The sequence below is a fragment of the Centropristis striata genome, chromosome 11, assembly GCF_030273125.1.
Source record: "Centropristis striata isolate RG_2023a ecotype Rhode Island chromosome 11, C.striata_1.0, whole genome shotgun sequence".
Taxonomy (NCBI): Eukaryota; Metazoa; Chordata; class Actinopteri; order Perciformes; family Serranidae; genus Centropristis; species Centropristis striata.
In genome coordinates this window covers 10,696,765-10,724,505 of record NC_081527.1, presented here as the reverse complement: position 1 = coordinate 10,724,505, position 27,741 = coordinate 10,696,765, and the positions used below count along the sequence as shown (strand labels likewise).

Sequence of the window (27,741 nt, the reverse complement as noted above, 5' to 3'; positions counted from 1 at the left end):
AAGTGTCTGCAGATGTGATGAAATAAGATGTAATAAGACTGTGTTGATCACAGCGCAGCTTATATTAGGCTGGATCTAAGTATGCTCTGAATATAATGACCAAGGACACCATAAACGATCTTCTGTGGATATTATCGTGATTATTACTGTCGTTGGACTCATTTTATCACCAGTATAGCAGAAGAAGAAAGGGCGGTTACCAAGGGGATACAGGGCTGCTGGTTTGTGCACTTCCATCTAGTGGTTGTGTACATATTTCTCAGGATAAGTGAAACATTTTACCTTCCAGTGGTGCTGGCAGAACAATGAATTTATAATATTGTCACATTGGATCCTTTACAAAGATGTATAAACAAGAATTTTCTTTAAAAAGTGGAAACTGTGTAATCAAACTGCAATCTCTGGTTCTGAAAGGTGAAGCCAGTAGGGAAGTGTTGTGAATCTGCATTCTTTCTAATGGCCAGCAGAGGGCGCCTTCTCCTGCTGCTAAAAGACTTCCTCTCTCTATATATATAACTCTTTATTTAAACTTATAAGGCAATGAGGTTTCCCTCATCTACAGTGACGAGTATGAGTACAATTAAAACAGTACAGAAATACAAATTCAAAATACAGTTAACAGACAAGAAAAATGAATCAGTAAAAATGCTATTTAAAATTACCAAAGCTAAAAAACAGGTGCAGAAAAGTCCACAATTAAGCTACGGAATTGAAAAAACCTGATTTGATTTATTACCCCAGTTGTAATGATGTAGCTAGTAAATAGGGAACCCAAAAGCACAGACTCGAGCTTAAGGAATAGGAAACCGGTTTTATTGGTAATCTCAGTCCATGTAGTCAAAGCTGAGTTTGTAGTGCGCGAGGTGGCGGCGTTCAGAGGCGCAGAGCAACAGCAGAAACTGGAAAAAGAACAGGAAAACACAGAAGATTAAGTTGAGCCGATATACCGCTGGTGAAGCGAAGACAATCTGGCAGCTTGCAGAGGGATGAGGAAAGAGATATGAGCTGCTCCTGATTGTGGGTGAATGATCCTCGGCTGTGAAGATTCCTCAACCAACCAGAGCCTCTGGAGAGAAGTGCCCCAGAACCACAAATATACCACAATCCCACACTAACAAAATAAAAGCTAAAAACTAACTGCACAAAGAAATAAGAAAATAAACCACACTAAGAAAATAGCCACCAGAAATAATACAAAAGAGTTCGAACCATGACACCAGTAAAATTGTTGTAATGTGTTTATGATCTCAGGAACTGTTTAGATGGAGACGATCTGGATAGAAAACTCTCACTTTCTATTCCGCGTTTTGACAGGCGTCTTTAGGGGGAAATCTTGGTGCATATGGTGATGCAAGAGTCTGTGAAATTCAATGTAGAATGCATGCCAGGTGGCTAGGTGTTACTGTGAAGCATTAGAATAGTAATCAATCAGAATAGAAATAGAAAAAGAAATAATTGCCCTAGGTAATTAATGCGCCTTCTCTGTTCTGCTATATTATCTCATAATTCTGCCTAAATGCTGCAATGACTCCTGGATAGTAATAAGAGCTGCTAGGGCAACTTGTCTGACATGTTTGTTACGTTTGCTGGACTGCACATGGATGTTACGTAAATGCGTCTGAGACGAGAGCCAGCATGAGCTGATCAGAGACACTTTTGCGTTTTCAACCCTTTAGAAGAAAACGGCAACGGTGAGGCGTTATTTTTAAGCACTTTTTAAGCATTTTTAGGCATTTTTAAGCCCAAAATACGACATTATCATCTTAACGAAGGGCACATCTGATTTAATATTTTTTTGTTGTCATGTAAACAGGCCCTCAGTTGCTAGTTTCAAATCTTTTACAAAACAGCACAATGTTTGTTTTGTAGATTATGGTTTCATTTAGAGTAAAATAGATTATAAAGCTGGTGTGCCTATCCATACGGCACTGTGTTTTCCTGCTAGAACTTTGACCCGTTAAACTAAGTAGTTACATTTTGGTCATCTAAGTACATCTTGTTCAGCATTCGATTAAAAGAAAAACATACTAAAAGAAACTTTAATACATCAGCTGTATAAATTAAATCGCAGATGCACGTTGTTCACTAAGCTAGCAGTCTTTTCTCCTGCTCCAAACTCTTGTCAAAACAAGGTCAAGGTTTTAAAACGTTTGTCCACAAACCCATGGCTAACATCACCATGTACTTCTTTTATTTAGTCTGTGTGTGACTCACGTCTCATACTTGAGGTTCTGTTTGTTGCAATGTTACATACACAGTTATTCTCACCATTTGCTGCATTTTCTCTGAATGAAAAGTAGGATTTCATTTTCTACAATTTCTGAACATGGGTGTTTTTTCAAATATTCAACAATCTTCTCTGTGTCTTATTTAAAATGTCATGATTGATTTGACTGCCTCGACATCCCATGTTCATTATGTTCTTGACCTGACTGATCATATTTATTTTATTCTCTACACACACACACACACACACACACAGTCAGGCCACGGGGGTTCCAGGGTCAAAGCAATCTCCTCCTTCCTTTTCACATTGTGGTTTCTCAATATGTGGTTTCTCAAAGGGAAAAAGTAATAGAACAGAGGATGAAATATGAAGTAGATAGTCTGTGTGTGTGTGTGTGTGTGTGTGTGTGTGTGTGTGTGTGTGTGTGTGTGTGTGTGTGTGTGAAAGAGTAAAACAAAATAAAGGAGAGAGAACAATAAAAAGCCGGATAATGGTGGAAGCTATAAACAAGATGATCTTTTGATAAAGAGCAAAAGACAGAGAGAGAGAGAGAGAGATAGAGAGAGAGAGAGAGAGAGGGAGAGAGAGAGGGGGAGAGAGAGGGGGAGAGAGAGAGAGAGAGAGAGAGAGAGAGAGGGAGAGAGGTGGAGTGAACGCCAGGGCTCAAATACGGGAAGTCGAGGCTGCTGTGACGCACTGAAGCACCAAAGCAGTGAAGATAAAGTGCCAGAAAAACTAAGTCCAGGATGCAAAGAAATATGATAACCACACATTTCTTCAAATCTTATTCATCTCATGAATGAGACGAGGACAAAGTGCTCAGGAGCCCACAAACTGCAGGTGAGTTTTCTTTTTCCTTTTGCTCATGACGTGAAGTTATCTTAATAACTCTGTTGCACACTGAATGGTCAAACAATCCAGTGTGTATCCAAACAAAAGCCGCTCTTGAGTGTGTATTCTGTTGAACATCAATTCCAAGTTAGACAACAGTGAGACAGTATTGTTATTCTTGGACTTTTTTGTGGGAGGAGGATTCTTAGGAAACAGCTGTTGTGTCAAACATGTTAATTATTGCCTCTGTGGTGACAATTCATTCTGTTTGTTTATTAAACTGATCAGACTGCTTTTTGTCTCTATGTCACTTCCACTTATGAGTAGCCTATAGTTTTTCTTTTGGCTGATTTAGTTGTGAGCTAAGTCACAGCTGCACTACGTGAACTAACTAGGTGAATTAAAAAATAGTTAAAAATATGTTGTGCCTTAGGAGGATTTTTCTGGTAGCAGCAAATATGCAGGTAACAGTTTTACATTTTCTGACACTAATACTGATTAAATAAATAGACCCAGTAGTGGATAGTGATGGGAATAATTAATCGCTTATCGATTAATGGTGGTTAAGAGTTTGGTCAATCAGGTGGAATTTTTAATCGATCTATGTATTTTTTCATTTAAATTTGATCTATGAGTGTGTATCAGTACTCATTTAAGTTGGATAAAGCTACAGTTTGCAAAGAGAAGGTTCCAATAACAATAATTAAACACACAGAAATACAAGAGTATTATTTGAGCAAAACTAGCTTACTGTGTCAAACCTTGTTAGCATGAATTACTAGCTTTAATTTTACCCAAAACCTATTTAAACACAAAACACATATAAATATGAAAGATTACTGTGAAAACCAACCTCATGCCTCTTCGGGGGCTAAAACATAAAACATTGAACTCCTTGACCTTACCTTTACAGTTAAATCTCACTAGAGGTAGTTTTACGATTGACAGGAAGTCTCTTGTCGTCCTTTCAAAATAAAAGCATCTGTTATCAAAATATTATTGCATAGTACTGTATGTATATCTTTTATTTTTCCCATGTATGCATGTTTTTATCGGTTTTTATACATACTGGAGTATGTATAAAAACATAGCAATTAATTGATTGTTAACGTTATAGACCCCCACTTTTATATTCCAACAAACCAGATGATTTAGTGTTTGAAGTAAAAAGGTAGCAGCAGTGAATTAAAAAAAAAAAATCATATTGCCCATATTACTGGGTCATACAACCCTGATTCCAAAAGGTTGGCACACCGTCTAAAATATACATTAAAACAGAATGCAGTACATTCAGAATTCATCGTGTATATTTATAAAATAAAAAAAAAGTGAATATATGTCACAAATTCCAAGTGAACATATGTCACAAAGGATTTGCATCTGTTTTTACTCACGTTTTAGACAAATACCCATTTTTTTGGAATCAGGTTTGTAGAGTTTAAAGGGGTAATCTAATCATTTGGTGTTGTACTTCCATAAGGTTGGTTCTGGGACCCACAAGTCAGATTTTTTTTTTTAAATCTTCAAAGTTAAAGCAGCAGGAGGAGAGAGTCTGACTTTCAGTCACTATTATATGGGTTAAGCTCCAAAACAGCTGGATCCTACAATTCCCATGATGCAGTTGGCTCGCATCTTTCATTTGACCCTTATTGCCTGTATAATGTTCACATATTTAAAACCCTACACCACCATCTTGTAACTCAGGCTTTCTTTTATACATTTTAAGTCTCAAGCAAAGATAACTCAGATGACATCACTATGACATCATCATCATTATTATTTTTTTATTTTTTTATTTATAACCTATAAAAACTCCATCCAGAGCAACTTAAGGCATTATTTGACTGTTTGGACAGGTGGAGTAGTACTATCATAGTATCTAATGGTGGAAAGTAACTAAGTATATTTACTCAAGTACTGTATATAAGTACAATTTTGAGGTACTTTTACTTTACTATTTCCATATTTGTAACTTTATACTTCTACTTCGCTACATTTTATTTCACAATATTGCACTTTTTACTTTGATAGATTTTGTTACTTTACTTTAGCAGCTTTAGTTACTTTTCAGTTAAAGATTTAACATAAAATAGATTATCAATTTAAAGTGATTACGCATGTTTATAAAATAAACCACATAAAAGTATATTAAATAGTTAAAATGAGCCCTACATTGACAGCAGTAAAACACTGCTTACATAAATGCATCAATAATAATAATCCAATAATGCATTTTTAGATTATATAAAAAAATCTGAGTGTGTTTATTCTGCATAACGAGTACTTTTATTTTTGATACTTTAGGTACATTTTGATGCTGATACATTTGTACTTTTACTTCAGTAAGTTTTGAATGCAGGACTTTTACTTGTAGTGGAGTAATTTCACAGTGTGGTATTAGTACTTTTACTTAAGTAAGAGATCTGAATACTTCTCCCACCGCTGGAAGTTTAATGTATAAAATGTGTGAACTGACCCTTTAAAATCCCCTCTTTTCTTCTCTTTTCATTAGGCTGAGTATCCAAGTAATCTTTCAACATGCCGGAGATGAACTGCACCTTCGCTGCTCTTTTCACAACCAGTGCGTCACTTTTCAGTGACGTGGGCTGCCCCGAGGCTGCTGTGGCGTGTGGGATGAACATCTCCTGGGTTTTGGCTAACGCTACTGCACAAGATCTGGATGAGATGTGTTTGAGCGAGGACGAGTTCCTGGCTCGGCACCTGGGACCTCCGAGGTCCCCCGTGTTCCTTCCGGTCTGCATCACCTACCTCGCCATCTTCATTGTGGGTGTGCTGGGCAATGCTCTCACCTGCACGGTCATTCTGCGCTACAAGGTGATGCAGACGCCCACCAACTACTACCTGCTGAGCCTGGCGGTGTCAGACCTGCTGGTGCTGGTGCTGGGCATGCCGTTGGAGCTCTACGACATGTGGCAGAACTACCCCTTCCTGCTCGGGGAGGAGGGTTGCTACTTCAAAATCTTCCTGTTTGAGACCGTCTGCTTCGCCTCCATCCTCAACGTCACGGCGCTCAGCGTGGAGCGCTACGTGGCAGTGGTGCACCCCCTCAAAGTTAAACACATGACCACACGTGCTCACGTTAAAAGGGTCATCCTAATGCTGTGGGGGCTGTCCATGCTGTGTGCAGTGCCAAACACCAGTCTGCATGGGATTGTGTCGCTGCCTCCAAGATTTGGACGACATTTTCCCCGATCTGCCATCTGCCGTACGTATACATTTATACATTTAGATTTAAATTTTTGCTATTTTTGAGATTTTCCGGCTTCTTGAGGCTACGTCAGCTTGTTAAAATAGTCAATGGTAGTTCTAACTAGAGATGGGAATAATTAATCGATGACCGATTAATGGTTGTTAACAATTTGGTTGATCCCGTGGAATTTTTAATCGATCTTTGTATTTTTTTATTTCATTTTATCTATGACTGCGTATCAGTATCACTGAACTCAAACACGGCCGAGCGTTCAGTTCTGCGGCCGTACGTCAATAATAATTATAAAACACACAGAAACACAAAAGAGTTAATAAACTAGCTTACTGAAAGCTTACTCAAACCTTGCTAGCATAAATTACTGAGCTAATTTTATCCAAAACTTTTTAAACACAAAACACACCTAAATATGCAAGATTACTGTGAAAACTAACCTCATGCCTCTTCGGGGGCTAAAACATAAAACATTGAACTTATTGACGTTATCTTTACAGTATCACCTCACTTGACTTAGTTTTACGATTGACAGGATCAAGTCTCTTTTCGTCCTTTCAAAATAAAAGCGAAAACAGGCTTTTGCAAAGTACTGTATATATATTTTTTATTTCGCCACCATTAATCGAATAATTGATAGTTAATGTGATAGATGCTCTAGTTGGCAGGTTTCTTCCATCACCCATCCCTAGTTCAACATGCTGATTTTAAGCCAGTGAATAATCCATTTACCATCTTAGTTCAGGATGTTAGCATGCTAACATTTGCACTAAGGACAGAGGACAGCTGTCAAACGTTTTGCAAGTATTTGTTCAAAAGAATTGGACAACTATAAACCACACTCAGACATCAGCATACCTCTGCCAAGTGTGTCTCCCTCTCCCTTCCCAAACAAAGGAGAGTGCTATAATGGAACTGACTCAGTTGTCCCTCCTAGATCCTTAACAGTCAAGGTGACAACTAACGTAAGAAAAAGTGGGATTAATTCATCTTGAATCATACCGAGTCACCTCTGTAATTAATCTGCTGATGGTCCGACTCAAAGTGAGACCATTAAAATGCCAATGTCATCCAAAAAGACTAGGTAGGGCTTGTTTTTAGCCTAGTTGATTGCTGGAAACGGCCTCTAGAGCCATGCTGCTAGCATCTCTTTAAAGGGCTAAGAAGTTCTGCCGTGGTGTATGGAGCTATAATGCCAACGATACACCTGGGAGGATGTTGTGACCGACTAATCCAGTTGTTACGTCTCCATCCTCAGATCTGATCAGGCCCACCTGGATGTACAACCTGATCATCCTGATTTCCACGTTGGCCTTCTTCCTGCTGCCCATGCTGATCATCAGCGTCCTCTACCTGCTCATTGGCTTGCAGCTGCACAGGGAGAGGATGATAACTGTGGTGGACACCAGGTGTAGCTTCGGACCCGGAGGTCTCTCCAGGTCGCATGAGCAGAAGTTGAACAAACGCAACCTGCAAGTCACCAAAATGCTGTGTGGGTGTCATTTCAGAAAAGTTTTCTCCAAGTTGCTAAGGAACAGATTTTAAACTGAGTGTGTGTGTGTGTGTGTGTGTCTTTACACCCACATGCATTTGCAACAGGTTCTGCATTTGTTATCCTATTTTTAACTTAAAAGCCTTTATATGTTGTTGATGTGCTGACCTCAATCTTTCTGTCTATCATTCTATTAAACTGTCCATCTGGCCCGTCCAGGTGTGCTGGTGGTTGTGTTCGGCCTTTGCTGGGCTCCCTTCCACGTGGACCGCTTGATGTGGAGCTACATCGACCCCTCGTCCGAGCAACACCTGCAGGTCTTCGAGCACGTCCACGTGGTTTCCGGAGTCTGCTTCTACCTGAGCTCTGCTATCAACCCCATCCTCTACAACCTCATGTCCACCAGGTTCAGGGAAATGTTCAGTCGCTTCACTTGTTATTCAAAGAGCTGGTCGGCACGCTCCAGCTTACAGATGACCCAACGCAGCACCGTAAGCGAGAAAACACCCAATGTTATGAAGCGTAGGTCTACTTAGTCTGGGCCAAAGGGGTCCAAGGACATATACATGGATGGGTGACTAATTGAAGGGAACATTGGTGTGAACGAATGCACACAAAATGAGCATGGATGGATTACTGAGCAGGCACAGACCAAGGGGCCAAAATGTTCAGGGGCCAACTTCCCATCTCCTGCAAATAGAAACAAATATTTAAAGAGTCAAAAAGACCACAAAGTGACAAAAAACGTCCAAAAAAGACACAAAACCAACTAAAAAAACAACCAAAAAAGACGAAAAATGACTACAAAGAGACAAAATGACTACAAAGAGACAAAATAATGTCAAAAAACACACAAAACAACAAAAAATAGACACAAAACAGCCACAAAATGAGTACAAATAGACAAATCAAAGACACAAAACAAACAAAAAAAAGACACAAAACAGCCACAAAAGACACAAAATGAGTAAAAAAAATGAGTTAAAAAAGTTGGACAAAAGAATATAAAATAAAAAAACTGAAAAAAGGAAAAATGAACACAGTATAGGGATATCAGTTTTGGGGGAAAAAGGGAAACAAATGTCATCATCATCAACAACACACCCGATAAAGGAATATGTTCTTTTTGGGCTCCTCCAGTCGAGCTCAGAGACTTGAAGAATCTATGCCACGGAGCACTGAGGCTGTTCTGGAGACACTCTGTGTTGTTCTTTTATTTGCCACAATATCTGTTGTGTACTAGGAAAGGTCCTCAAATGAAATGATATTGTCCATTAAGTAGTAGGGGGCATTACATGAGGATGGTCATTGTGACCAAAACCCTTTATGACGAGCTTTAAGAGACACACTTAAGAAAAAATTAGCATATTTTTTGCTACATGCTTTCCTGTAGTGTCCTCCAGACTGCAGACATATCAACAGTAACTCAATTTAGAGAGAGGACCAATAAGACTAAAGGAAGTGGAAAAATGAGACGAGATGGAGCAACATCGACCTCTCAGACGCCAATGTTCCAATGAATAATAAAATTATCATATAAATGATACGACAGCATTTTATGCATGGGAAATATAACCCGTCGATTGTCTCGAGAGGAAATAATTTGTGTATGGTGATGCAGCGGTAAGCACTGTGGCCTCACAGCAGGAAAGGTCTGGGTTTGAATGCTTTCTGTTGAGGCATCTGCATGTTCTCCCTGTGCCTGAGTGTCACTAATGGGTGGATAGTGAATGTATTTACTGTGTATACTGTATAATGTGAAGCAAAACATTTCCAGGCTGGCCTATTAACATGTTTTCACAGCATAGAATAAATGCATAATGGCTCCTGTTTAAGCACGTTTGTATAGAAATGAGTCAGGAGTGAAAATTAAAGGTCATTAGGTAAAGCAGAGGAATAAACACAAGATAATAGTTTGTTTCTGGTATTTATCACCAGTGATGAATAGTCATGTGCCTTACAAGCATTTCCACACATTATTCGGTAACGCTTTATAATAAGGTCCTTAATAACCATTAATTAACAAGTAATAAGGCATTGTTCTTGCTTTAGATCCGGTAGTTGCAAAAAGCATAGTTAACTTATAGTTAACTTATAATAGATGAGCAATAAAGTATATTTTAATATCAATAAGCAAACAAAATAAGATTAATAAAGGCATGGCAAAGACATAATGGGTGGGTCATGGGTGTTTGTAATGCCATTATTAACACTTATATAAGCTTATAAACACACAATAATGTTAGTAAGCATATTGTAAGGACTTACAAGGGCCTTATTACTTGTTAATTAATGGTTATTACAAGGACCTTAATATAAAGCGTTACCCATCATTCTTTGAAAACTCTGCTGTGTTCTTATTTATACAATATTAGTCATTCTACATGCAGCATGTTAAAGCTTAATTAAAGATTAACTAATGATTTTTTAAAGTCTAAATTAAATACTGATTCCTCTATATGATATGAGCAAACATGATCACAAGAGAAAAGGTTTTATTTCAGTTATTCTAAATGCCTGCCCCTCCAATTCCACGTAAAAACAGACGAAACGATTTATGGCATGAAACAAAGTCTACCTTGTTTCACCCTTGTCACATTACAGCAGTGGTGGAAGAAGTAATCAGATCCTTTACTTAAGTAAAAGTACTAATACCACACTGTGAAATTATTTCACTACAAGTAAAAGTCCTGGGTTAAAAACTTACTTAAGTTAAAGTACAAGAGTATCAGCATCAAAATGCACTTAAAGGATCAAACGTAAAAGTATCATTATGCAGAATGGACCCACTCAGATAGTTTTATATATAATTAAAATATTGAATTATTATTATTGATGCATTTATGTAAGCAGCATTTTAATTTTCTCAAGGTAGGGCTCATTTTAACTACTTAATACACTGTTATGAGGTTTAATTTAAAAAAGTCTAATCACTGTAAATTGATCATGTTTTTCATGTTTAATCTCAACCTGAAAAGTATCTAAAGCTGGCAGCTAAATGTAGTGGAGTAAAAAATACAATACTTGCCTCTAAAATGAAGTGAAGTAGAAGTTATGTTTATGTAAAGTAACATAAATTGAAATACTCAAGTAAAGTACAAGTACGTCAAAATTGTACTTAGTTACATTACACCACTGATACATACATACATAAAGGATCACCTGCATCTATTGCTTTCCTGATCGGAAAACATGTAAGTGTAATTGTTGTTTCATGCGTCGATTTACTGCTTTAACATGTTGCAAATGTACAAAGATGTATGTAGGACATGTGAATATTTATCAGCTCTTTTATTAATGCAGAATTCTCTACTGTTAAATGAAAGCATGTATGTTTTTCTCACTGTGTACCCTTGATGTATATGATTAAATGACCTGCTTTTGCACATCGGTGCTCCTGGTGTTTCTTATTACTGTTTTAATTTGGAAACAAATGTACAGGGCTATATAATTAGTTTTTACATTTTAGTGTTTTCATTTTCCATCCCTTATAGAGAAACCAGCCCCAGGACTTTTTTTGCGTGAACATCATAGTTAAAGTGAAACACAAGTTATTTATGAATAACTACGACTGCCAAGAGCCAAACACAGCTTTCCAGTTAGCTGGCTTATCTCAACTTTGGGTGACGCACAGTGCAGGGGAAGAACGCATTTCTACAAATAGAGATGATTGTGAGTTGTAAAGGGGAAAGATGTTGTCACTGGGTCACTAATCTGGGAAAACTGATGGTTGATGGATACTGACAATGGCGTTGTAATGACAGTGTTATCAGCAGACACCGGACTCAAGTCATTTGGTCCAATCCAAAAAAAGTTAATTGGACGATGAATTTTTGGCCACATCACATCATAATGGCCCAGTCAGACGCTCTCTTACAATCCAGGAAATGCTGATAACATTATTACTAGAAGAGGTGAATGCATGTTTCTTTCCCCTTTTTTATACAATGACATTCGATTGATAATTTATTTGGTTGGCAACTGTGATCAGATGGTAACACTGTGACGTGCACACCATATCCAACGACTAGTATTACTCCACGACATTTATGTATCGCTACATATAAAATATATTCTTGTCTTATCATGTTTGTAAGAGCCCAAAGTCTTTATCCAAGCTGTATTTCAATGTATGTGGGAAAAAGTGTCTCTGCTTTCTGCAAAAATACCTGGTGAATTGAAACTACCAGTGGTGGAAGAAGTATTCAGATCCCTTACTTAAGTAAAAATACTAATACTACAATGTGAGATTACTCCACTACAAGTACAAATCCTGCATTCAAAACTTACTGAAGTAAAAGTATCAGCATCAAAATGTACTTAAAGCATCAAAAGTGAAAATACTTGCTATGCGGAACGGCCACACTCAGGTTGTCAAATATATTATTAGATTATTATTATTGATGCAATTATGTAAGCAGTGGTTTATTTTCTCAAGCCAGGGCTTATTTTAACCACTAAATATACTGTTATGTTGTTTAATTTAGTAAATTGTGTACTCACTTTAAATGTATCATGTTTTTTTATGTCAAATCTCAACCTGAAAAATAACTAAAGCTGTCAAAGTACAATATTTGCCTCAAAATGTAGTAAAGTAGAAGTACAAAGTCACATAAAATCGAAATACTCAAATAAAGTACCTCAAATTTGTACTTAAGTACAGTACTTGAGTAAATGTACTTATATTACACCACTGGAAAGTACTTACTGTACATTTCATATTTTATGCACAATATTTAACCTAAAAACATGAAATGAACATGGACAAGTCATATACGAGTCATCATATCTCAAGTCAAGTCCAGTCACAAGTCTTTAACCTCTAGGTCAAGTCTTACATTTCTTACAAGTCAAGCTGCAAGTCATCAAAACATCGACCCGACTCAAATGTCACAATGACTCAGCGCCACATCTTGTGTTATCATTGTGCCGCACCATTGTAATGAACAGCACGACTTCCATCACCATAACAGAACACATTGCATAGACACAAATAGACTCATTTAACATGCCGCACCACAGTATTGCCCAAGTAATGGTATTCATTCCATCAAGTTATTATTAACACCCGTGGCGCTTTGATATGACAATATGAAGCAGACATTTAACTTTAAGGAATTATGTGAGCAGAATGTGGGCGCTGTGAAATTAAAGCACACATCAACCCAAATGAGAAATTTGATGTGTTTCATTTCGACTTTCACTCACATGGAATGACATGTCGAAAACCGTGAAATCCTACAATTGGAAACAATAAAAAGTCAATGTGATGCTCAGTAGGAGTTGTAGGGGAGGTGAATTGGAAAGTTTTTGACTTCACATCACTAATTTTTTGTTCAAACTCAACCTACATGGAAAGTTGTAATTTTATGCATCACCCCGACATGTTTTGACTCCAAATATAATGTAGGAAGGAGTTACAAATTTAATTTAAAATCTTAATTGACACGGTTAACGCAGCAGTAAACTTATAGACCTATTAAAGCAGCAGATGATATGGGATGAAAGAGCTACATCACTCTTAAAAATATTCCTATGAAATGGTAATTTGAGACGAGCTCAAGGACGGGAGATAGTGTAGAAGCACAAAAGCATATCGAAGACAAGAAGGATCTGAAGGAGGAGATATGATTCACCGCAGAGAGAGAATAATGTGAAGTGTTTCATAATGAGATGAGTTTAAGTGAGGATGGGAATTAACACTCATGGTCTGACTGGAGCTACAAAAGGTCATTCTAACAAGAATAGCAGTTCGGAAAAAAGACGGAGGGGAAGTGAGAATGATACGTCCTTCACCTGTGTTAAGCAGGGACCAGAGCGCCACAGGCTGCAGGCAGCATAGGCATTGGTAAAGCATTCCAATCTGTGGAGGTATATGTTTGGTTGCATGAATACCATCAAATCATTTCAACACCTAAACTTAGAGCTGCATTTATAAATATTTTTAGCCATACTAGCATTGTGGAGTTTTCATGTTCTCCCCGTGTCAGAGTGGAAAACATGCACTTAGGTGTAACTGGTGACTCTAAATTGCCCGTAGGTGTGAATGAGAGTGTGACTGTCTCTATAGCCCCTTTCATAGTGCCATTTCATGCCGGGACATTTACGGCTCTGTAACGTCTCGCCTCCAATATGAATGCGCGCAAAGTGAGATGCCGGGATCAATCGATCTGACTGTTAGAAGAGGGACCACAATGAATGGGACATACCGGCAAGGTGGAATATTTGATATCGCACGTGACGTCTAACACACACCTCCCACTTGATCCGACAGTCATCGAATTACTGTTCACTTCAGCCGGCATCGCTAACTGCACAGTGTCTGCCGCTTATTGTAAACAAACCAGCATGCTAACTGTACACATGGTGTCCTCCGCTGATCGTAAACAAACCACCGTCACTAACTGTGCACCGAGTGTCCGGTGCTTGTTGTATACAAACAGAGGTCGCTAAGTGAACACATGCTGCTGCAGAACATACATACAGTACTGCTACAGAGCTAACTGTGTAGCCTATTAGCACTGTGCTACTGCACAGCACTGCTGCTGCTCTGTCGCACGTCACTATCATCTCCTCCCACTAGCCACCCACCTCGTTCCACGACGCCGGACTGCACTATGAAAGGGCAGAATATCACGTCTTATATCTTTCCGGCAATATAGCGGGACATTTGTGGGATTGCTTTATGAAAGGGGCTTATGTGTCTGCCCTGTGATAGTCTGGAGACCTGTCCAGGGCGTACCCCACCTCTCGCCCAATGTCAGCTGGGATCAGCTCCAGCCCCCCACGACCTGAGTGCGGATAAGCGGTTAAGGACAATTAATTAATTAATGAATACTAGCATTGTGGCTCTAGAGACAACTTTTTGTCCAGACTAAAAACATTGGGACTGTCCCCATAGGTCATCTATACAAGTAGTTTATTTTGTCACAGTTCAGCACAGTACACCCTCCTCTCCTGCTCATTTCCTGCAGTTCTTACTCTCCCAGTAATTTCCCACTCACCTGCCCACTTAGCTGCCTCTGATCACCAATCAAGCCACTATATAGACTCCTGCCTCTCAAACACTCACTGCAAGATTGTTCTTTGCTACTTCATGCCAGATTTACTGTACCAGCGTTTTATCTCCGACTGATTTCCTGTTGTCGACCCCCCTCACATGCCTACAATCTGCTCGTCTCGCCTGATTCCCAGTAAACTCACCAGCCTACAGTATCAGCTGCTCTGCCAGAGACTTTATTGAGAGACTTTGCTGTTTTTTTTCAACCTGCATGCATATCTCTTGCATTGGCCTGTACCTGCTGAGCTATTCTATTATAAGTCATTACAAACTTGTTCCTGGTATCCTGTGTGCTGCAATTGGGTCCTTACACAGCCTTATACATTATGACCCATGTGGAGCCATGGTATTAACACCTACACCTGTATTGCATTAAATATAACTAATTAAAAGCAAACTTATCAGAAAAAAATAACACTTGACATCATCACTTTACATCAGCTTGATAAAATGGTCTAAAATGGTAGAAACCATCTTTGGGAAAAAATTATTTTAAAAAGGTTACAAATATTTGAGAAAACCTGGTATTTAAGTCCTTCTTCCAGCACTTGAATTAAATATATTTGTTAGTTAAGCTTTATTTATTCAGCAAATATCATGTTGAGATCGAGAGTTGTTTTGCAAGAGAGACCTGAGAACAAGAAATATGAAATATAATCTGATAATGCTTTAAAGTCTGTGGAGGCGGAATGGGTGTCTCTTATATTACCCCAAGCTGTGTTGCTCACTTCATTTCAGTAATAATGTGCATTGTACTGGAAATCCGTGTTGCACAGTTCAGAGCTGTAATGAGGTGTTCATACTCACACAGGTATGCCGATGCCTTCTTTAACCTTTTAATGTAACTCACAATTGTGAATATTTATTTTCTGTGTGTGTGTGTGTGTGTGTGTGTGTGTGTTTGTTAGTTGTATTAGAAAACTCAACATAGTGTGTACCATGCATTGGTCCAGTACGTGCTGTCACCTCCACGTCCTGTGACACTGAACAGAATGGATAATGAATGGATGGACAATTATTATGGAGAAAAACAGCCTGGATATTAATGCATGACCACACATTTGAGGGCAAATGTGGCCATGTGAGGAATGAATTTTCTCATAAACAACTCTGGCGAGTGAAAGATGAGATAAAGAAGACTATCCTCCACCCCCCTTTTGTAAATTGCTTATATAGAAAGGTATTGGAGTGTCAAGGTTGAGCCACAGCATTGTTCAGAATGGTACCTGGAGCAATAAGCTCACATACTCGCAGAAAAAATGTACTTACAAGACTACAGTGAATGTCAGTGTAAGCAAAAAGTAATTTGGAGACTGTAAATATTGGAAGATAAAAGGGATAAAGGATATCAACAGCACATTGATTAAACTCTGGCACCGCATCACTGTTTTCATTTTCTCCTTGTTACACCAGTTTTAGTGGGTGAGATTAGCTCTCCACTCAATTTATACGCAAGCTATTTCGAAAAAGACAGGTAAACCCCAGGACACAGAGATTCTGCTGTGATTGCATTCTCCTTGTGTGTACAAGTCTGGCTTGTACAACGGCTCGCACACCCGCAAAGTCAAGGGGGAGAAACTCCACAGGAGAGCAGGAGAGAATCAGGGCTCACTTAATCCAATCCCTCTCCGTTTAATATTCTTATAAACGCTAGCAAGATGGCTCTGGGGATGACTATGTCCTGCTTTGGTTGAGACTGATATATCTTAACAGCTATAAGATGAACTGCTATTTTGTACGGATGATCATGGTCCCCAGAGGATTAATCCTTTGTTGATCCTCTGACTTCTCCTCGATAGCACTGACATGGGGCTGATTCTGATGCTGATTCTGAACGGATTGTAATGTCCTTTGAGGCAAATTTGTGATTCTGGGCTATGTAAAAAAATGGCATTCAATTCAACAGAATGGTGAAATGTCTCAACAACTATTGGGTGATCGCCTTACTCTATTTTTATAGTACCATCCTCAGTTAATTATTTATATGATTAGTAAATAATTAATTCATTAATTAATTAAGTCATTTTTATTAGATACTTTTGACCAGAACACTTTGACATACAGTGCATACATACTGCATCTCAAATTAATCTTCAGGTTCACAGCTTTCAGATGATGTTCCCCACTTCTATGTAGCATTTATTGTTGACCTGCTATCTCCCCCTAAACATCCACTGTCCACAACCACCAATTCTAAAAAAAGGACTTGGAATGGTAAGAGGTTCAAAAATGTAAATTGTCCAATACTTTCATAAAAACCTGCAAAACTGAGGTCATCCATCAGCTTTATTTTCATACAATCTAGCAAACTTAAGCATGCTAACATGCTAAATTAATTTGGTGAACATGGTAAACATTAGACCAATCTCGGTCTGTCAACGATTTAGCCTTTGGGGGCAATATTTGCCAATATTTCTGGTGTAGATTCCCGGTGCTGACTTTTTTGGTCCATACAACATTTTGGCTAATCTCTATAAACATATTATTGTTAGCATATATTATTATTATTATTATTATTATTATTATTATTTTATTGTTAGCAATAAAAAGACCAATGTTCTTGCTAAAAAATGTATTTTTTTCTTGTTTTCTGAAAACGTTCAAATATGACTTAGGCCACTATGGTAGTATTTTATGTATTAAACATATTTTATGGTAAGTATTTTTTCTGAATGTGAGATGTAAAACTGTGGATGTGAGAAGTATGTGAATGTTAAACGTATTTTTTGTGAATGTGAGAAGTATTTTATGTGAATGTGAGAAGCATTATGTGAATGTGAGAGATATTTTATGTGAATTTGACAGGTTAATTTGTGAATGTGAGAGGGAAGAATGGATTATGGCCCATACGGCCCCTCATAGACGTTGGTCTGCTGTGGTGAAACTACTGAAAATGGACTATTAAAGGTGCATCTTAGACACTTTGTCATGTGCGTTCTTACTGTGTTGTTTTGTACAGGCTCTATAAAACCTGGATAACTAGTGAAAAAAATCTTAATTACCAAGGTTGGAGGGTCATAATGAGAATGGTAGTTCATGCTCCCTGTGCCGGCAAACAGTTGGAGGACAATTAGATGCAAAATAGGGTGACGGCTCTACAGAAGGATGTTTTTCTCTAATCGTGTACAGATTTTTAGGTATTTCATTATTACAGAAAGAAAAAAAATATCTACCATAAATGTGGAAATAAATCTCCCAACCTTCACTCACTTAGGGACTTTATTCAGCAAAAAAGACTATTTGAATGAGCACAGCTTTAGACTTGTTAAAAAAGGCGCAAAGGAAAGACGTTTCATATAATAATTGGGTACAGCACAGTATTTTTTTTTAGCAAAGCAATTAATCCTCAGCTGAATATCACCTTAATATCCACCTGCGGTATAGCACCAGTACTACTGAAGTGATAATGTGAGCATGATACAAAGTTCAGAGACAGAATATGCCGCCAGCTTTTAGGTGAGAGGCTGAGCAAGCCATGCGATTGGTAAAATAACACATCTGAGCTAATATTAGCTGTGTAATCAACATTTTCATTCTAACTTTAACCTTAAAAAGACATTTTTCTATCACACACCAAATATCAGCTGCAATAATCACACCAGCAGCTTAAATCTTAGTGTAAAAGGAGTTATGCCTTACAAAGCTGTGGCTTTATTTTCGTGTCTATTTTATAACCCAGCAGAGAACTTTCGTCCCCCCAGCCACATCCGCTTTCAGTCAGTGTTGATGTTATGTTCTGTGTTGAATTCCAGGAGGCTTATTATTTCAGCTCTAGATAAATGAATTATCAATGAAATATAAAATCCATGTGTTTACATCAAAAGAACATCAATGGATGGATTACTGAACGTACCAACTGGGCACAGGCCCAGGAGCCCAAAGTGTTAGAGCCCCTCCTGGCCTTCACCTGCAAAATATCACTCAAAAAGACACATACCAACCATGACGAGATGCAAAATAACCACAGATAAACATAGAAAGGACACAAAATGACCACAAAGAGGCACCAAAAACCACTACAAAGTCAAACAAAATGACCACAAAGAGGCACAAAATGACTACAATGTGACACAATATGACTACAAAGAGGCACAATACAACTACAAAGAGGCACAAAACCACCACAAATTGTCATAAAACGACCACAAAGAGGCACAAAATGACTACAAAGAGGTGCAAAATGACTACAAAGTGACTACAAAGAGGCACAGTACGACTACAAAGAGGCACAAAACGACAAAAAAGAGGCACAAAACGTCCACAAAGTAACACAAAACGACTACAATGTGACACAATACGACTACAAAGAGGCACAAAACGACTACAATGTGACACAATACGACTACAAAGAGGCACAAAACGACCACAAATTGTCATAAAACGACCACAAAGAGGCACAATACGACCACAAAGAGGCACAAAATGACTACAAAGTGACCACAAAGAGCCACAGTACGACCACAAAAAGGCACAAAACAACTACAAAAGAGGCACAATATGACTACAAAGAGGCACAAAACGACTAAAAAGAGGCACCAAACTTCCACAAAGTGACACAAAACAACCACCAAGAGCTACAAAACGACAGAGATATGAAATGACCACAAACAGACAAAAAAAAACGTAACAATTATAAAGAGAAACAAAACAACAAAAAACGAGACAAGAGCATTACAGTGTGTGTCCCGCTCCTGTGTAGGAAAGCTGGCGTGGCCTTTTTATGTCTGTGCCCAGGGGCCCATCGTCTCATCATCCGCCCATGAGAACATCTAAATTTGGACAGTCTTGTCAGCTCGTATATCCTGTTCTCTAATATAAGCACAAATTATTGTTGGACTGGTGAGGAGAGCACATAGGACAAGATGTCAAATCAACTTAAGTTAAGAAAGGTTGCACTTTCTCTTGTATGAGACACGCTCAATAATAATAAAATTGATACGCCGCTAAAACATGATTGTTGTTTTTTATTACACAAACTATTTTATAGGTTTATGCAACACAATGTTATTATAACGGGAATGTGAACGTAGATAGTGTGCTATAAACGTAGAACAATTTTAAGTGCTGCGGATATTCAACCAGTAAATTACAATATCATATCACACTGTAATACTCTTGTTCCCTGTAGCCATACCAACTGGTTTCAGTTAATTAGCACAAGAAAGCACAACCTTGGGAGACATATATCTCCTTCCCTTGAAATGAACTAACAAAAGGGCCCATAGCATAGAGGACGTTTCACATTGTAATTTGTGAAACGGTGTTAAGTGCATTATTACCTAAAGGGGGGTTGTTTTTATCCACTACTGAGGGTGCAGTTAATTAGAATGGCGAGAAGAGGTTTTTGTTTCTGTGCTTAATTACATCAGTGCACAGTAAAAGTGATGCAACCCAGTCCCTGCACTACAAGCATGCAATCGTGTACATATATATATATATATGTACATCTTTTTTTTTTCTTGTTTCCCATTGAAGAAGGAGGAGTTCCTTCCAATTACTTTTGGCCATCAGCTTCTTGACGGCTCATGTACATGCTGATTTGCTTACATGAATTTGAATGTCACTGATCACACTATCACAGTAGCTCATAGATAATACTTCAAAGTGCACTATTTAAATATGAATAAAATGTAAATGCAGGCAGTTCAAAGCGATTGTGGGTGGGTGGGTGCTTTTGAGGAGAACAGAATAATCAACAAGTCTGTTAAAAGGCAACATATGCTGTATTTCAGGTTTTACAGATTAATTACAGCTGGATAACTGAATAATAAAGAGAAAAATAAAAATTAGGGCTAAAGTTAAATCATCCAACTTCCTCCAAAAGGACATCAAGTAGAATCAGCTGTTAAAAAAACAAGACCAAACAGCTATCTTTTATGTAAAATACGATTTAATTAACATTAAAGAACCAAAAGTAGTAACAGCTATAAAAAAGCAACATAAAACAGAGTAAACAGCTCTTTGTGCTAAATAGGCACCAGAGATTATAATCTGATGTTAATTAAGCAACACAGTATACGACTAGTCCTGATAAACATAAACAATATGTCTGAATATTCAATAAAAAACAGCCCAAGTAAAAAATAATGTTTTGGACAACACAACATCACAGGCAGTGAACAACAAAACATCCTCTGCAGGAAAGGCTGCTCCCCGAGGTAGAGGTGCCGGAGATATTCACTGTCAGGCATTTTATTGCTGTTCTTCAAACACTTTAATGCTTCAAAGGTTTTTGGGACAGTACTTTCTCTCAAACTGGGCTACGTCAAATTTCCGCAGGCAGCCTTTGTAGTTCATGTAGCGGATCTTTCCGAAAACGGGTCTCTCTGCCCAGCCCTGGTCATGGATGCCACAAATAGACCACATACAACCTGCAGGAGGGGAACACAGATGGGGTGGAGAAAATGTGAGAAAAGTAGGTTCATTTGCATTCGGGCTGGGCTCAAAAATGAATCGAAACAGACATTCAGAACCTCAAATTGATATAATCTTGCCCATGACGACTATTTTTGTCCAAATTTGATGTTTGATATATAAAGGGGCACTAATAATGATCCCTGTGGGACACCTATGATCCAGCTTGATTTGCATATCACATAATTGCTGAGGCTGAATTACTTTATTTTCTTCCAGAAACAAACAGAGATATGAGTAAACTACTGATAAGCAGCGGGCCAAGGAGGATGTTACACGCCGAAATGTCATACCATCAAGTTTCTACATTGTAGAGAATGAAGTCACACTATATTGGTATAATGATTTTCAATCTCTAGAATTGACGCCACCAACTGTTCATCTTGATCAATCCATTACAAGTAACTGCACAATGGCAGAAGATGGGAACAAGAACTTGTTCGCATCATCTTTTTTTGATTTTCTCAAAATGTACAATTCATTTGGAAACCTGGCTAATGTCACAAATGTAGAACCCCTTTCCTCACCAACAAAGCCATTGGGGTCCATCCCATCGAGTGAATAGCGATCGTTTAGGTACAGAGCGATCGAGAGCGCCTCCTCTGGTGAAGTAGTCCACTCCAGGATCTTTTTGGCCCAGTACATCCTCAGGAAACCATGCATCTTCCCCTCAGAGACCATTTGGTACTAATGGAAAATAATGTGAAATAAACAGCAGAAAGAAACACACTTAATATAGACCAGGGTTATTATAGTTAACAAAAACTAACAAAAACGAAATAACAAAACTAGAATTGAAAAAACATTTTCGTTAACTGAAATAAAAATAAAAAGTTTTTAAAAAACAAATTATAGTGAAAATGTCCTTAGTTTTCCTCTTTGTCAACTTTTTTTCATACGTAAACCTTTTTGGTTGATATTAAATCTATTTCATCTATCTGGTTTTATGACTTAATAAACTTATTGGGGCTGAGATGGATCAGACAAAGGAAATAAAGGAACATTTATTGTGACTTTATTGAATCTCCCACCCAACAAATACCCTATTACAAAAAAAACTAAAACTAACACTAAAACTAATAAAAACTAAACTAAAACTAAGCATTTTGCAAAAAATAAAAACGAATTAAAACTAGCAAACTCACTCTAAAAACTAATTAAAACTAACTGAATTTGAAAACAACAATTGACAACAAAATTAAAACTAGAACTAATGAAAAAAACAAAACTATTATAACCTTGATATAGACAGGGGAGCAAATGTTACACCACAAACCCTTGGATAAAAACTTACCTGAGCACCATTCCAGAGTTTGTCGTGTGTCTTTGCTTTTTCCAGCTGCTCCCGTGTGTAGAGATACGGCCTCTCGTCTTTGGCGTGATCTTTCAAGGTTTTCTGAGCCCACTCATACGCACCTGAGTGACACACCCAATGAAAAAGACAGATTCAGGAGATAAATTATGAACAACTGACGATACAAACTCAATTTAGACAAATTATTTCAGCTTGCGAGCTGATCTGAATGATGTCACAAATGGGACACTTGTCACAACAGGACTCGATTTAATGAGATGTAAACTGACCCTCCACGCGGTCGTATTTCTCGTTGTAGAAGCAGAAGTTGTCAGTCAGCTCTCGGCGCACCACCAGCTCCTCGATGAAGGAGGCGACAGTATGACCTGCAGACTTCCCACTGTGCTGTACCTGCAGCGCTACACGCTGGGCTGACAGGTGGCCTGATGGGAGGAAGAAGAGAGACGATTGAAGAGGAGAATAAAGGCAGATGAAGACGGAAGAAAGAGGAGGCAATGGTAAAAAAGGGTCAGAGTTGGTGTGAGTGACATTTAAAGCTAACTTGTGATCTGGTGTCATGTCTGGTTACATTGAACTCAACCACAGATGTGAAATAACCCAGCACCTTAAATAGCAGGCTGTTGTAAATTAAAATATATAACAATTAAAATATTTCCCACCAAAAAGACAGATGTGAGCATAGCCATGCATTCCTGCAACTTGTCAATAATCATAATATAATAATAATAATAATAATAATCATAATAATCACAAGGTAGTCCCACTCTGACGATTGTCTATTTTAATCTAAATGGGACCATAATCTACAAATGAACATTATGCTGTATTGAAGAAGAACTGGAACTAGTGGCTGAGACCATAAACTTATTAGAAAAATGTTAACTGAGGTAATAAATCCAAGTGAGCCGTAGGGCCATTTTCTCAAAAATTTCTATACAATCTGACTTCTTTTTGCAACCAGTGAAGTGGCCCCCTGCTGGCCTTTAGAAATAATGAAAAGTGAAACTGCTTTAAGTGCCTTAAAGCTGCAGACCCGGTGGGGACACCCACTTCTTTAATCAGTTTGTGTTCAACAAACGTTTAAGAATATCTAATATCTAACAGTTTCAGTTGGACTGAAGTAGGAACATCAAAGCTGTTATGAAATGTGCAGATGTTTCCTTTGTTGAAGTTAAAAGAAAGCTTTTAATTGTTGATTAATTGAGGGGCACTAATAATGATCCCTGTGGGACACCTATGATCCAGCTTGATTTGCTTATCACATCAATTGCTGAGGCTAAAGGACTTTATTTTCTTTCAGAAAGACAGAGATGTGAGTTAACCACCATCTTGGATTTCAGACATCAGTAGAGCTTAGATATAGGCAAATATTTGTTTAGATCAGTAAGTGTGTAAGGAAATGAGAGAAACAGGTGATAAAAGAGTAAATTAGGGCTAATACAGAGTTGCTGTATATTTTTTCCCAAACCACATTCCCCTCACAGACATGCATCAAATTCAACAAATTTCTTTCATGGGGCTACTGACCGAAGCGGATCCATGGGGACAGCTGGCTGAGCGCAGCAGCATTTGGGTCATTGCGTTTGGTGTCAAACTGTTTAAGGCGTACATCAATGAAGGACTCTAACATGGCCATCCCTCCCTTGGTGCCTGGCTTTGCCCACTCCGGCTCTCCTACTGTTCGGTCGACCTGCAGGGAGGCCAGGGTTTCCTCCCAGTCTACTGGCTGTAAGGTGAAAGTGGGAGAGAAGAGGAAAATATTAGCAGAGGTCACAGCTGACAGTGATGAGTTAAAATATACTCCGGTTCAGTAGAAAGCTGCAGACTTCAAAAAGAGGTGAAGTTGCGAGCCTTTCACCTTGCTTCAAATTTGGGAGGCTGAAAGAGGTGAATGGCACATCAATCACAGCGCTGCAGTGGAAGGATACACCCCTGCAGCTTTAATATCGAGTGCTGGGAAGGAAATTTTAACTTTTGGACGGTCTACTGTTTATATTCACTCGTCAATAAATAATGCACAGAGGAGAGAAGCAGCTCAAGGTTGAAAGGAAGTGTTTTATTGAAGCAATATGACTTCCAACCTCCCCATCATCAACTTACTTTACGTTTTTTTGATCTTTAAAAAAACACTTCCAAAGCAATAAGAAAAGCAGAAATCATGATTGTGTTGTCTTAGCCGATCCAAAAGTCCTTGAATGTGACATAAAAACATAAATGAATGCCTTTTTTATTCACATCGACGTGAATGTGCCCTTCACAGTTACTGCAGCACTTACTTTGGCGGTTCTTGTGGCCGTGTAGGGGTGTTTCTCTACCGGAGGAAAGTCTGTGAGGAACTCTGGCAAAAGCTTTGTGATTTTCCCTCTAATCGTCCTGGCGGCGTACTCAAGTTTAGGTGATGCTACCCAGCAGGGAACAATATTGTGCGTATCAACCTATAAAAAGGAAAATGAGGTCCTTTACTCATATAACAGATAATGAAGAAATACTGACAGCACACATGGGCACAAAAAAGGCAATATACATAAAATGAGTGGGAGGTCAATTAAGTCGTAAATCTATTTCTTTGTGAATAAATGTGATGAAGACAACAAATAAAGCAAAAAAAACAATCAGGGAAAGACGGGGGAAATTAAACAAAAATATGTAACAGCAAATAATAGACCATCCTATCAACACTCTGAGTGTAACTCTGTACCTGTACGAGGGGAATGTCCTTTGGAAGAGCCTTTTTAATGTCTTCCAGACACTTTAGTTGTTCTCTGAGGGGGGAGAAGTCCGTCACCACGGCCCCCAGGCTGCGGTCGGACACAAATCCAGGGAGAACGTCCCCCGCCGTCCCATGCAGCAAGTGGAACTGGATGTCTAAGGTTTTACATTCCTGTTTGATGTAGGCAGAACAACAGCGTTAAATAGACATGATTGTGGGTTAAAGTGCCTGGATGACTGAGCAAAGTACAGAAAAACTGGATGTCTTGTGTGCTACTTCAAAATCAAGCCCAACCTTCACCTATTACACATGTTATTTGCAACTAAAGCTAAACTCAATACATGGACCACACATCCAGACTGTTTAACAGCAGCACCACATAATACAGCACTGTTGGTTCCACCTGGTCACTTTACTGGTTTATTTATTTGCATCTCTGTTTACATCCTACCACATGAGGCATATATTACGCCTTCTGTATTTTTTTCTATATTAAATATGTCAAATACCACGTATATCTCTGTATATATTTAAATATATTTATTAATTGATGTTCATACTACCACATGCAACAACCTATTTAACCTATTATTATACATGCTAAAATATATTTTCTCTAATGTGCAATATATTTAAAATGCAAAGTACTTTGAGGAAACCACACAAACACAAAAAAATATATATTAATAATAAATGCCAAATAGCAGAAATGTATTTATATAATGTGTGTAGAAAGTATACAGGTCTTATTTTTTATATACTTATTCTGTCTATGTGTCTGTATCTTGAGCTGCTGTGACAACTACATTTCCGAACTGCGGGATAAAGTCATATACTATCTTATCTTACAGCTAAGGCAAGTTAGATTTAATACTTTTTTAACGTCAGTTGGAATTAAATTTTACACTTTACAAAATTAGAAAAACAAAACTGAAAAACACGTACTAACATCCAGAGTAAGGGACATACTATATCTATACTAAGACACACTAAACTACTATTACTTCACTATGAAACAATTAATATGTGACCAATTTTCTGTGTAATCTACTAATCATTTCAGTTTTTCATTTAGTGGATAAAATGACAAATATTAAAATTGTACTAATTTAAAAAAAGGAACTAGCAATGCATCTTGGTGGTGGCTTCATCTGGGTGATGTGTTAATAAAATAAATGCATTATAATATAATATAATTGATAAATGCACTCCTGCAATTTATGGCTGTTAAGTCATTACCTTTGCAATTTCTTCCAGACCTTTCAGCAGGAAACTGTAATGTCTCAGGGTGGACAGTTCTGATTTTGGAACAAACAGGCAGACACAGACGTGCAGAGGAAGATTCTCCTTCAAAGCAAGCTGCTGGGCATGGATCAGTGCCCAATTATCTGCAACACAGAAGGAAACATGTTGACAATGGAGACGTGGAGAAAAAACAAGTCAAAAAGGTCTCTGGGTGCATTACTGGTAGTTGTTTTCCGTGTTTACCCTGTACTCTGTAGTCTCTTGTCATCCAGTACAGGACACCCTCAGAGCCCTGCTTAATCTTCTTAGTGTCAGATATAAAGCGAAGGCGCTTTTTGTTGAATTTCATCTCCTTCTTTTCTATCCTCTGCTGCTGTATTACTTCCTGCAGCCATCCCCCGGCTCTCCCCTTCTTCTCCTCCTCCTTCATGGGAACCAACTTCATCTGTTTAGCACTGGACTTTGCAGCTGCAGATGATGCCTTGCGTTTTTTGTCTGACATGATGGTTTCACTTATTAAGGGCTTGGGTCTCAGGGGGGAGAACAGTGAAGTGGATAATTGATTGCTGTGGGTAACAAGCCTCTTGAATCGCCTTGGAGCAGAGGAGAAAGTGGAGCTGCAGGTAAAACAGTGAAAATGGTGAAAAACACAAGATAACACTGCGTCCGTTAGCAAAAACATTACAGAAACAAACAAAAACAAACAATATGATAACAACCTAACATTGGAGACACTAGCCTACTATCATATGATGTGGAGAAAAGACAACACGGTGACGCTAGAGAAGCATCTGATTCAAGTGAGCACAACTTACCTCCTCCAAATGCAGCGCAACATACAATGAATGAATACAACTTGAAGTGATGTTTTTTATAAGCTAAGCTAACCGAAAAAAAAAAGAGCAGACGACGGGGCTAGCCTTTAAACAGTCCAATTATGAAAGTGTTGTCGTCTTTCCTTTTTATACAACCAGTTACAAGAGCACGCTGGTGTTTAGGTTTTGTAACACACTGTTTTTAGGGATTTTACTGCATTTCCCACAATGCAACTGGAATGTCTCTACAGGGCATGCGCGGCACCGTTTACGCACATAGGAGTAGATGGGAATGAGAATATAGGTATCTTGGCGAAACAATCACTCAAACAACAGGTAATTGACATGAAAATACCGCTAAGTAGAGGAGAGGCAAAGGCAATCATAAAGAACCATGTTGGAAATATCT

At 38.3% G+C, this 27,741-nt stretch overlaps 2 protein-coding genes across 2 annotated transcripts; one reads left to right on the top strand and one right to left on the bottom strand.

Moving 5' to 3' along the window:
- The first annotated feature begins 3,003 nt into the window (after positions 1–3,003).
- On the top strand, positions 3,004–8,420 carry LOC131980735 (neuromedin-U receptor 1-like). Its single transcript, XM_059345029.1, has 4 exons — positions 3,004–3,067; positions 5,571–6,284; positions 7,540–7,773; positions 7,993–8,420. Exons 2-4 carry the CDS (start codon positions 5,597–5,599, stop codon positions 8,307–8,309), a joined length of 1,239 nt encoding a protein of 412 aa, XP_059201012.1. The 5' UTR covers positions 3,004–3,067; positions 5,571–5,596; the 3' UTR covers positions 8,310–8,420.
- A 12,117-nt stretch (positions 8,421–20,537) lies between these two features.
- Positions 20,538–27,584, bottom strand: cpdp (CPD photolyase). Its single transcript, XM_059344618.1, has 10 exons — positions 27,333–27,584; positions 26,761–27,134; positions 26,512–26,660; positions 25,261–25,443; positions 24,839–24,997; positions 24,090–24,288; positions 22,832–22,984; positions 22,542–22,663; positions 21,775–21,934; positions 20,538–21,204 (listed from the first exon to the last, which is right to left on the bottom strand). The coding sequence occupies exons 1-10, from the start codon at positions 27,353–27,355 to the stop codon at positions 21,056–21,058; spliced, it is 1,671 nt and encodes a 556-aa protein (XP_059200601.1). The 5' UTR covers positions 27,356–27,584; the 3' UTR covers positions 20,538–21,055.
- Between the last annotated feature and the right edge of the window lie 157 nt (positions 27,585–27,741).